This window comes from Dendroctonus ponderosae, unplaced genomic scaffold, assembly GCF_020466585.1.
Source record: "Dendroctonus ponderosae isolate FM_Combo_2020 unplaced genomic scaffold, Dpon_F_20191213v2 Dpon_F_20191213_1, whole genome shotgun sequence".
In the NCBI taxonomy this organism is placed as follows: Eukaryota; Metazoa; Arthropoda; class Insecta; order Coleoptera; family Curculionidae; genus Dendroctonus; species Dendroctonus ponderosae.
The window spans coordinates 55,698,248-55,710,816 of record NW_026017110.1 but is presented as its reverse complement, the minus strand read 5'-3'; the positions used below and the strand labels follow the sequence as shown (position 1 = coordinate 55,710,816).

The following is a 12,569-nucleotide window of genomic DNA, read 5'->3' as shown; positions in this document are numbered from 1 at the left end:
ATCCGTAGCAATTATTTTTAATTACCAACACATTTTTACCAATTATTTTTATTTTTTACTTGCAAATGCCGAGTTGTACATAAAAATTGACAGAACAGTTTTCTTGAATACTGAATGGGAGTGATTTTTATTCTATAAAAAAGCAGTGATTAAAATTATTGTAAAATGTGCTCCCTCGTTGGTAGTTCCAGTATTTGCGCGCTGCAGGCAAATTCGTTTAAATATCCACAGCCGTTTGGCAACAATTAGTATATTTGATTTTCTGAGGCCACACATAAACGCCCCTATAATTCCTTAACCAAGTCTTTCTCGAATATAGTTTATAATGCACGGTTTTATTGTTTTTCCGATCGTTCGCTGAAGTTTTCGCTCTTGAAACTGAACTACCAATATATTCAATAATGTTAACAGTTATTAAATATTTACTATTTTATAATTTATTTTAGTAATACATAAATTTTAGATACAAAACAAAATTGCAAAAAGTCGCTCCATCCAGTGTAGTCAGAGTAAATACTTTAGGCGGTTGTTAGTAAACTACCTTTCAAATTAGGCCGAAACATTTTTCGTGTGAAAGACAAGAACAAGACATTTAGAAGAAGCTATAAAATAAGGTTCACCCATGGAGGGAAGTCACTAAGTCAGACTTGTGAATAATGATATGCAGTTGATTTAAAATGTTTTACTCGACATTTGAATATTTTGAATACATATACGGAATTTTATTAGTGCATATGCATATGTACCAAAAACCCATTCATTTTATCTTTTAAAACGCTTTTTCAAAAAAGTAATTTCTATAGTATATATAAGTATGAAAAACGTGTTAGTGTGCGCGGTCTGCGTCAATGAAAAAGCTTAAAAATCAACAAATGAAACAAGTAAGCTTAAAGTTCGAAAATTTTATGTTTATTTTCATAGTTTATTGGCCAAGGTGAATAATAGTGGTAGCCGGTAATTTGTGCCATTTTAATTTTAATCAAATAAGCCAAACTACATTTGCCTATGGTTTCAGAGAATATAACAATTAGCCTGTGATAAAACTACTGTTTAAGAATTGTATTTCTGTAGTGCGAAATAATACATTACGAATTAAGTCGAGCATTCACATTAGTTAAACTAACTTTTGATTGCGTCAACAACAAAAAGATATTTGTTCGTCCGGAAAAGTCATTATTATACAATAGGTGTTATCAATCGCATACGTAATAGTTTATAAACATGACACCCAAACAGTTCGGAAAAACGAATAAATACATTTATCTATAGAATGATAGCTCTTCTTATAAATTTTTTAACTATTAGTACGTTCAAGTGACATAATTGTATAGCCACTTATGAATATAAGTTGCTTTATGCTCGACTGATTTAAATTGTAATTAAGATTATGAATACATTTAATATTTTGTTTTAAGAATATCGGACTACCGAATGATTATATTAAGGACTAGTTATAAGCAGTCAGATTCGCTAAAAGAAACTTGAGAACTGTCATAAAGTTTCAGTTTTGGATGTTTTAAAATGGTCTAAGTCTAGATCGGAGCTCTCCAATTGCAAGTGCCCCAAAAGCCGCTTAAAAACTGAGATTTGGAGGCTTGCAATATAAAAGACTTCGTATGAAGATTCTTTATATTTTACCGTTAATGTAAGAATTGTTCATATTTGGTATTTGAGGGTATTTAATACATTTATATTCCTGGAGTCGCAAAAATTGAGATCGCGGCTCTCATGTTGGACAGCCCTCATACCGTACATAAGTGCTGTAACTAAGCTATTTGTCATAGTACTTTTTATCAAATTGCTTGATCTCTCAACCGTTTTACTATGCTTGTCCCCAAAATGTGTTAGGACTCAGATTGCCGTTTTTATTGAATTTTTATTGTAAAATTTGTTTTGTTCTAATTGGTCCTGTATGTTCGTTAAAGACTCCAAATCGTAGGTGTTTATAGTAGTTATTTTAGAATAACGGATATAATTTTATACGCATAGTTTGTACAAATTTGTCAGTTTTTAGACCTAGAGTGAAGAGTGAAGGATAAAAGACACGATGAGTTATTTTAAATGTCATCTAGATTCATTGATAACATAAAACCTGATGCATGCTTGATAACCGTTGGTAATTTTTATAAAATGTATCTGGACGCGCTCATGTCCTAAGATCGGTAAAAAATACATTTATTAAATATTTTTTAATATATCGCAATTATGAGCTGCGTCTATATATCACGATAGGGGCGTATTAAAGTATATTCAAATATTTCAATCAATTTCAGTTAGTATTTCTTTGAATTATATAATTTTAGGAAAGGTGATATTATCATTCTGTCTCTATTAAATTTTGAATTTATTGTTCTAAATAGACGGATCACGTCGGACCAAGGAATTGTTTTGATCGAAATCATTAGCACGGGTACAATATTATTAATTCAAGGAGAAAATACCAACTATTTTGCAGAAAATTTAATGTTTTTTTAAGTTTCTGTAAAGGTCGTTCTTATTTCCATATTCTCTCAAAGATCAGAATTTTGTTTTAAACCGATTCCTAACAAGTTAAGAAATTAATAAAGATGTTTCTTAGGCAACTAGGATTTTAGAAATAGTTGTGTAACTGTAGATATCGTCTACAGCTTTATTAGTCTAGTATGTCATTGTGTTTTAGGCAGAAAACTGAATCGAAAGTTGTTGTTAAAAGTCTCCTCTCCACAATCACTTTCGTTTAAATTTAAATACTCATCGTGTATGGCCTCAAAAAAAAGTTGAAAATATTTTATAATCCAATTATTGATTAGTTATATAAACGCATTTAACAGTCAAAAGTTGAAAAAATACAATTCTTCCTAAAATATACGTAGTTTCACTTAGCATTCACCTTTATTGTTATAAGTACAGGTGTTACTGGTACAAAAACTAGTTGCTAGAATGTATTAGTAAACATTATTTTTTTCAATGAAGGTTGCCTTCATGGGACAATTTTGTCACAAATAGTGTTTGATGAAAATGCTTAATTCGAAGCCATTCAGTGTGTTTCTGAATGCAGTTTGTGCTGTGTCAATCATTTTTGTAGCCATGTGGTTCTGTTTTATATATCGTAAACTAAACTGCATCTTGTTTGGTAATACATGTAAGCAGCAGTTTATGGCTGGTTTATTTCGCAATTTTAAAATTCCTAGAAGTGGGTGTTTGCGTGCTACATCAGAAAGCTGTAAATATATTCAATATTTTTTATTGAATTTAATAATTGAGTTTTGGATTTCACATTATTTCTTATATCAATAGAATTTAAATAAGTTATGCATTTAAACGACTCCACAAGCTAATCCTATCAGAATTACGTAATCAGCTGTGAACATTACTTAGCTTTGCCCTGGGCAGCTACAGCTTCCATGGCTTTCTTTACGGTTTCAGGATCTCCCAAAAATTCCAAGCTCTTAATAGGTTTTAGATTCTCATCCAAAGTGTACACAAATGGAATTCCAGTTGGCAAATTCAGCTGCATGATTTGCTCGTCAGATAATTCTATAAATTAACAAATACTTTGGTTTATAAAATGCATATTTACATAGAACGTACCATCTAAATGCTTGACAATTCCTCTTAAGCTGTTTCCATGGGCAGCAATCAGGATTCTCTTTCCAGATTTAATTAGTGGTACAATCGTGTCATTCCAGAAAGGCAGTGTTCTTTCAATGGTCAGCTTCAAGCTTTCAAACTTAGGAAATTCATCGCCGACAGGACCTTCAGCGTATCTGGGATCATTGACAATGGCGTCATAATATGGATGGTTGGCTTCCATTGGTGGTGGAGGAATGTCAAAACTTCTACGCCAAATTGCCACTTGCTCATCTCCATATTTAGCTGCTGTTTCTGCCTTATTCAGGCCAGTAAGACCACCATAATGTCTTTCATTTAGCCTCCATGTTTTTATTACAGGCAAGTCAGTTTGACCAGTTTCCTTGAGAATAGCTTGAAGAGTATCTTGTGCTCTGGTTAATACAGATGTGTATGCGACATCAAATTTATAACCAGCATTTTTCAGAGCAACTCCAGCGTTGGCTGCTTCTTGTCTGCCTGAATCAAATAGATTTTGTTAGTAGTTTCTTATAGTTAACTGGGATTTACCTAAGCAGATTTCGGTTAGGAAAGGCATTGAATATACTTGGTTATATAGTTGTGTTCAAAACTTTTTAAACTGGAATGTACTTAATAACTTGTGCTGTGATCATAATCAAAATATCACAAATATCATAAATTGGATTTTATCTTCGATCAATAAGGCTTTACGTAATCTGTGGTATTTCTTTCATGTTAAGTCCCTTTTTATGCAAGATCTGTTCGTATTCCTCCCGAAACTTAACAGTATAAATAGGGACTTAATATGAAATCTAATTCATACTATAAATTAAATAGAAAATAACATTAAATAACAGTTCAGCTAATCAAAAGATATTATTTGAACTAAGATTCAAGTTTATCTTGGAAAGTCCCGAAAATTCCCGTAAAAAATTGGGAACAATTGTAGCTTTTTTCGAATTCCAATTCAGTACATTTTTAAAATAGATTATTTCCAGTAGAATTATATTTGTGCTGGTTTTGGACGCGGTTTGTGTGCGGTTTTGGCTGGACCTTAAGGGTTTCGGTCGCTCTCCAGTTTAGGTACTCAGGTAATGTATAAATAGGGCAAAAATGTGCAATAAGGGATAGAACTACATTCAAATCCCTTCAAAACAACAGCAAGGTCGAATAAAGGTCATACATATTCTTACCTTTTTCGCTCAGATCCGCATTATACCAGCCACAGAACAGGTTTTTCTGATTCCATTCAGATTCACCATGTCGGACTAACACAATTTTATAAGGTGCCATTATTAAACTTTTACAGAATTTGAGTTTAAAATATTTAATACTTTTTTGGCAAACGAGCGAAGACGACCGCAAATCTCACTAGGTAAAGCCGAATACAGACTTGAAGCGATGCGAACGACACATGCTGAATCACGCAAAAAAAAACGCGCGCAACATTCGCAGCAGAATGCTTCAAATCTTGTTTTTACTATAATTGGATTTTTTAAAATGTGTTTACCAATAGCTGGTAAGTTTATGTAACATGGTATCATCGAAGATTTTCAATATTTGTTCTGTATTAAGTTGATGCAAAATGCTGCTAATTGCTCATCATTTTTTGGCAACGTTCGTTTCGGAATTATTCATCCTCAAAATAGTTTGTAGATGAATAATAGCCAACCAATTATATAGGTTTAGGCGATCTTGCGGTTTGTATTATTTACATTATAGAAATAAATTCTAAATATAAAAATAATCTGTGTTTCAATGTATGTAATAAACATGTGTTTTTTCCAACGTTTATGTGGTTTTATTTCCGTCAACATTATCAAAAAAATTGCTATATGAACCGTACGAATACGATTTTGCCAAATACATTTAGATGCGATCCGCTATAAACAATTTTTCGTTCAGAATCATATATTTAAATCCCGACACGTTTCAGTTACATTTAGGAATGTTTTCCGGGCTTTGAAGCCGTGGTCTATCGGAATTTCTTCCTGACGTTTCGTCCACAACTGCGGTGGACATTTTCAAAGGCGATGAGGAAGTGGGCGAAGTGATCTCCCGTGTTTTCCGACTAAGACTGACGTTTCAGTTATATGAAGTACTCGCAGTTATATGTTCTATAAATATTTATGTAACTGGAAATGCCTGACCACAGAAACGTAGCTGAAACGTTGCCATAAGCGATACTTCAACGAAAAAGTGCGCAAGTTGAAGAGTGCAAATATTTGAATTGATGGCCCTAGAACTGTCAGGTAAATTTTATTGTTGAACAAAAAATTTCACCACATTCCCCCTGATCTTCGGGGGATATTTTTTTATTATTTATTATAATATTTTTAACTAAATTGTTTCGAAATGTTTTAAATGTACAATTCCAAGGTCGAGCAGTTGATTTGATGAAATTTATTTTATTCATTCTTACTGGCTTTACTAGTACTACTAGTAAATCTAGTAAAATTCCAGTGTATAAATTTTTTGGCCCTATGGCTTCGGCTGCGCAGGCTTCCGCGTCAGGGTTACTCTGTGTGACCTGTAACTCCGACATGTATAAAATTTTTGAAAATGTAGAATGGTCCGTAATCGGCCCGCACCAACAAACCCACCCACACAACAAACTCAAACCGCTTTAAATTTCTCGAAAAAACTCCGAAAGTCGTGCGCGCCTGCTTTTCTGTACGGGGCTTAATACATTGAACTGTCATTTAACTGTTTCTACTGTTTGTCGCTCATTCTGGCGGTTGCGAGCACAACTGGGTCTCGAATATGTTGTTTGTAGGGGAAATCTATTCGATCGATACACACTGAAAATGTTTTTATCGAACCAATAACTAGCGGGAGATTTAAATTCAATTTGGAATTTGTTACTCTATTCGAAACGTAATTCCAAGAGCGTAACAAAGATTCCATAATGCCATTTATTTCTGTGGTTAATTGAACTTCCATTGTGGATGGAACTACTAGCAGAATAATATTTATTATAAAATGATTCAACAGCAAGTATTCATGTCTGCTAAGCAAACAACATTATTAATGGATTGATGAAAATTTTGAAATATTATTGAAACTGATCGACCTAATAACCAATAGAACTAGATAACAACCATGAATGATTCTTACCCGGGTATGAAATTTATTCTTGAACTTTGACAAATGCCTACCCGATTTGGATTAAATTGTGTACACTGAGGGATGAAATTATACCCGATTTAACGGTGTGTCCCATTGTTGTCGAGTGTACAATTTCCCTGAAATTCACAGACATCCTTTTCTTTCATGGAGTATCATAAATTTTATGCAATTTTCGAATTCCGAGTTTCATTTTTTTTTATTTCAAGTTTGGGAATATTTCCAAGAAACTAAATGGGAAATAGATAAAGCAAAGAAACTCCCCGTATCCTCATAAATCGGGTTTCAATGAATCTTAATTAATTCTTTCTGGATTACTAGTTCTAGTGAAAAGTATAAAGGATACAACAGAGTTTGCACAATTTTCCAAATATCCTTTTAATACTAATCTTAACCATTTTGCACACATATTTATGATAAATGATTTGGTCGAAACAGATATACATTCTGTTCAGCTCGTAGCCCGGACTTTAACATATTGGATTAATTTTCAATAGTATACCAATACCTATAGGAAAAATAATAAAAAAAAATGTAAAAATAATTTTTCCTATAAGGGAATAAGGGATTTATTGGCTTACCGAAATACCCTGCTTGGAAAATAATAATCAAGAATAAACAATTTCTATCTTATATTGCCCGGAATTTGATGACATAGAAGTGTAAAATCCTGAAATTTTGTTGTTTCAAAAGAATAAAATGTTTCATAAAAATGAACGTTTTATTCTTAAATTGTTCGATTCTATCGGCCAATAAATTACAGGATCGAGCAATTTGCGCCCTATCTTTGTGTAATAACCCGGTACAAATATTGCCATCTGGCTAGTCAGAAAACTGTTCGAATCGTGGATCTCAATAAAAAAAAAACAATTGTATACCACTTGAATATGAATATTGATTATATAATACGAACGCAGGCCTATTTTTACTTTGCAGAGTTCTGTAAATTTTATATTCCGATTTTCTGTTGCCTCTGGTTAGAGGACTCAAAGCGCTCGTGGTCAGAACATAAAATTTATTATCCAGAGTGCCCAGTAAGCACATGATCAAAAGAGCATTCAGACGTTCTTCAGTTCAATTGAAGACTATATGACCTAACTTTTATTAAGAAAAAATATTCGGCTCCTCTGCTACTGATTTTTAAAGCTATTAAAAAAATACCTATTTTGAAATACCGGAAGCATGGTCAAAGATTTTACAAATAGGACAAAAATGTCAAAACTCAAAAAAAATCAGTTGATTTTTTTTGTTTTTGTACCCAGACAGAGACACTTCACAGCGAGTTTTATTAAAATCCATCGTACCATTCTCCCGATTTTTCATGAAAAATATATTTTTTAAGGAACTTTGACCATCAATGGCAAAGCAGCCAGACAATTTTTCTCAGCAAAAGCTCGTAAAATTCAGATCGTCTTCCTTTCGTCCAAAGCATATCGCGGTACCCTTTTGATCATGTGCTTACGGGACACCCTGTAGAATTCATTTTGCTGTAACGATTAAACTATTGTAAGAACGTTTAAGATCAATATCTTCCATTAGTTGTGTTGAAATAGATAAATAGATAAGTTGAAGGTCAATTAAATTATAGTTCATTTACCTCGAATAAACAGCAATAAAAGTGATGTGCTTAATCAGAAAATCGGTATCTGTTAAATAGAGCCTGTAAGTCATTTGACTGAAGAAATTTAAGGCATATAGGAGCGAATTTAATTTTAATAAACTATAATCGATCCTCTTTCATCGATAGTTGAGACTGAAATCATTTAAATATCCACAATTATTACTTCGAGTAGTTAGTTATTAAGAAAGAACTAGATAATATTCCCATTTTCAAATAAAAATATTTAAAAAAGTAATATTGACCTCCATATATCACTTAAAAAAGTGAATATTGGTAAAATAAAGAAAGTGTATAATGAAATATGAATTGGAAGCATTAATGCTTCTAAGTTGTAAGAACAAACTTTTATGGACAAATAGAACTAAATTAAAAAGAGACCTGGTGTACTAAAAAAATGGACGTTATCAAAGTCAGACATAAATAGCACAAGTAAAAAGATCGTTAATGAAGAAATACAAATAAAAAAATTAAGTTTTTTTTAGCATAGCACTCAAAATATTTTGCGCACATTAATTTTTACTAATGATTCTTATTTTTTAATTGCAAACGTTAACGCCTGGCCTCTTTGTTAGTTGCATCAGTAAGTTAATGTAGCAGTAAACCAGAAAAACTTATATCTTTTATTTTTTATTTCCCGGTGAAAACAGATAATGAACTTAACAATCCCGCATACACTTTGTCGACTAATTTTAATTAATTTACGCAAACAACGCACATAGTACAAGGCAAATGCGGACTTTGCGCTTTTTTGCCGTTCCAATTAACACCGCTAAAACTGTATCTATTGAAACTTTTTTGGTCAGGTGCTTTTCATGTTTTAAACATCTTTTGCCAGGCAGCGGTTTCAATTAAAATATTGATATTTTTGTATATTACTGTTGGCAATATCAACAACCACGAATTAATTTAAGTCAGGCGGAAGATTGACTATTCATTTTTTAGGGGATAATATTTTTAACTGCTAATAATCCTAATAGACTAAATACTTTCATCAGTTCTACACCGTAGGAAGTATTAATTAAAATCTTAAATAGAATCAAAATACGAAAATAACGGATTAATTAAATGAAAGGAAACAGTACAATTTTCCCACGATGTCACAATGTGGGAGAAGAATATTAAATCGAAATGTTCCCCTCTTACCTTTATGGAACGCGAATTCTCAATGGAGTGCAGGTAATTTGAATAACTTATGGAAAATTGGATTTTCCTTCAATAAGACAACTCCATCTATCATATTTAGGGATACGAATCCGCCTTAAGTGGCTTAGGATTATTTTAGACTAAAGGGATAATGAAAATGCCTTAATAAACTGAATAAATTAGTATATTATTCAACCTCAAAAAAGCATTATCGCTATTATTGCTAATAACATTTTAACCTCTCCCCTTAGTAGAAGCAGAAGTAGCTTGAATATAACAGTGGATTGGTTTGCATTTACGTTACATCGTTATATGGTTACATCAGCGCAAGTGGCTGGCGTCTTCAGAGCTGATATCCAGAGCATGATTGTATTTTCTCTTAAATTCTATTGCCGAATAGCATATTTGATGACTTGAAAAAAAATACAGGGCTTTTATAATCTTTTAAAATTTTCTTTTGCGTAAATTTTGGTTTCATTCCATAATTTAAATATAAACAAATTTGATTTCTAGAATTTAATGAAGTAGCAGTTGACATCCTGCCCCATCCATCCCTTAAATTTTACAATTATCCGGATAGAGTAAAAACATATTTTTTAATTAGGTATATATGTTAGTTGAATTGATTAAGTATTGTAATGAACTTTTCTCAGCCAGAGCAAGACATATACAAAAAGGCAATATATATGAAAAATATATTAAAAATAGGCACAACTAAATTCAAGCTAAGGAATCTCCAGGAATATGTGAAGACGAAATGAGAATTCCCAGTTTAATAACTTTTGCTCGAATATACCATCAAGTTTCTATTAAAACTACATTAGATACAAGTAAAAGAAACACTACCTAGGAACAAAAATTATAAAAATTAAGAGTTCTGAAGGTGGACAGTAATCTTATTCTTTATTTCATATCTGCATTTGAATTCCCAAGCCGCATAATTTTAAAATGACGTATAAGACTACAGGCTAATTTTATTCTAAGATGCGCAGGACTCTAAAAAAATGTAAATACCACCCTTATAAAGTTTTACCTGTGTAACAGTTAACTCAAGAAAATAAAGCAGCTCGTTTACGTTTTTGCTTGGAAATGAGGAAAAGTTTGGAGTAACAGTAAATTTCTTAATAATTTTTTTAACAGACCAGTCTTTATTCTCAACCTCAGGCATTTTTAATAGATAAAATGTGCATTGTTAATCCACTGAAAATTCCGGAGCTCTTCGGGAAATAAATCATTCAGGCAGTCAATCAGTTGGCGTTTTGAATAATATAATTTTTGGTTCAATATTTTTGACGGTAATCTGAATGGTAACCGATATTTCCAATTAATATATCGAATATTTCATGATTGAAGGAATTAGAATCAAGTGATTTGGCACCAAGAGGGGGCCTCTGCGCAAAATTTTGATGCTAGAACCTGTCGAAACAAACCGAGAAATCGGAAAATTCGTTGTGTCAGAAATCAAATAGTCAGGGCCTCATCTCGATAGAGCGCTAGGAAGTACCATTTTAATTAGGCTGAACGGAAATTTGTCGGAGATAAAGTGGATAAGTCATCCGACATAATAATTAGATTAGTAGGTATAAACCAAAAGATGACAGTAATTCAGGACAGTTACGATATCATGGAAAAACTAAACGAGCAGAAGAATATTATAGGAGACATGAAAAACGAGATAACCGAAAATGAAGAAAATGAAAATGAAAAGAACAAAGAGAGAAGCAGATGAAACAGCGGCATGCCAGATGCAGAGGGGAAGCAGGCGAATTAACAATAAATGCAAGACTTATACAGTGACTAAAATTATGAGAAGTGGAATCTGAACAAAGGAAGTTAATTGGGGGGAGGGTGGAAGACACCAGAACAGAACAATTTGGTGAGACACACGAGACAAACAAGACGAACTAGGACGAACTAGGACGATAAAGACTACATGACCACACAGGACGAAGCAGCTAACACCGGAGGGATTTGGGGAATAACTGTTACAAGGGAAGGACAACTGATCATGATATTCACAACCTTAGATCAACAAACGATAATGCGGAACACATTACAGGAAAGCCCTTGGATAATGACCCAGCCGAAGAAAAGCCTGGCAAAGATCAAACTAACTCGTATTGAAAAACTATCTAAAGTAGGAATCACGTTCAAACGACACAGGATTTTAGTACGATGGCTCAGGTGGTAGCTAGGAGATAATGCAGCAATGAGTGGAATCACTTTTTGATATACACGATGATTCAGGTTTAATCGTGATAACTTAGTTATAAATTATATATATGCAGGGTACAGGCTAAGAAGGGGGAACGTCAATTTTTTCGTCGATTTTAAGCACACAGAGACAAAACATCAAGTAACAGCACACAGACGAAAAAAAAGGAAGAGTCACCAAATTTCGATAATTAAAATTATGCTGTACTGGCTAAAAAGGAGGAGAGTCCGCGCACCACATGCTAAGAAGGGGGAACGTTATACATGCGCGTTATTCTTGCTGAAGGGTTTTGTGGCTGCAGTTTTTAAAGTTTTTTGAGCTGCAAGAGTTAAACCAAATCCTTGTTATGGAAGTCACTTTCAATTTTTTTTAAATTCTGTACTACGCATTTTTCTACACTTCTTTACAAACATAAGTGTCCAATGAAAGTAAGGCCCATACGTGAACTAAAAGTCGTCAAAACTTGGAATGGCATTTGGGAAACTGCTGTTTTGATTGAACCGAAGCAAAAAAGTGGTACTTATTAATATTTTGGCAAGCAATGAGTTTAAATTACCAGGCCAGTTATACAAAGGTAACTAAGCACAATATTATTTTACCATGTTAAGGATGTTCTATCTATTTGCAGGACCGCTGTCTATGACACTGGCCAAATTCACTGACCTACAGTGATTAATGAAATTCTGTCTCAACACAACAGCTAGAAAATATTTTTCTACATTACCACATATCAAAAATGTCAAAAGCATGGCTACCTTCACAAAACCTCAGCAAAAATCAGTCTGAGCATATTATACAGCTGTATATTTAATAATTAATAAAAAATCTGCAATTTAATAAAATTTAATTTCATAACCTGTGTTATTTTGCTTCTGGTTTTGGTAAAAAAAATTT

General features: G+C 32.8%; 1 protein-coding gene across 1 annotated transcript; it reads right to left on the bottom strand.

Moving 5' to 3' along the window:
- Positions 1 to 2,852: 2,852 nt before the first annotated feature.
- Positions 2,853 to 5,014, bottom strand: LOC109537968 (phosphoglycerate mutase 2). The gene is made up of 3 exons (XM_019904972.2): positions 4,764 to 5,014; positions 3,571 to 4,068; positions 2,853 to 3,516 (listed from the first exon to the last, which is right to left on the bottom strand). Exons 1-3 carry the CDS (start codon positions 4,861 to 4,863, stop codon positions 3,350 to 3,352), a joined length of 765 nt encoding a protein of 254 aa, XP_019760531.1. The 5' UTR covers positions 4,864 to 5,014; the 3' UTR covers positions 2,853 to 3,349.
- Positions 5,015 to 12,569: the final 7,555 nt, after the last annotated feature.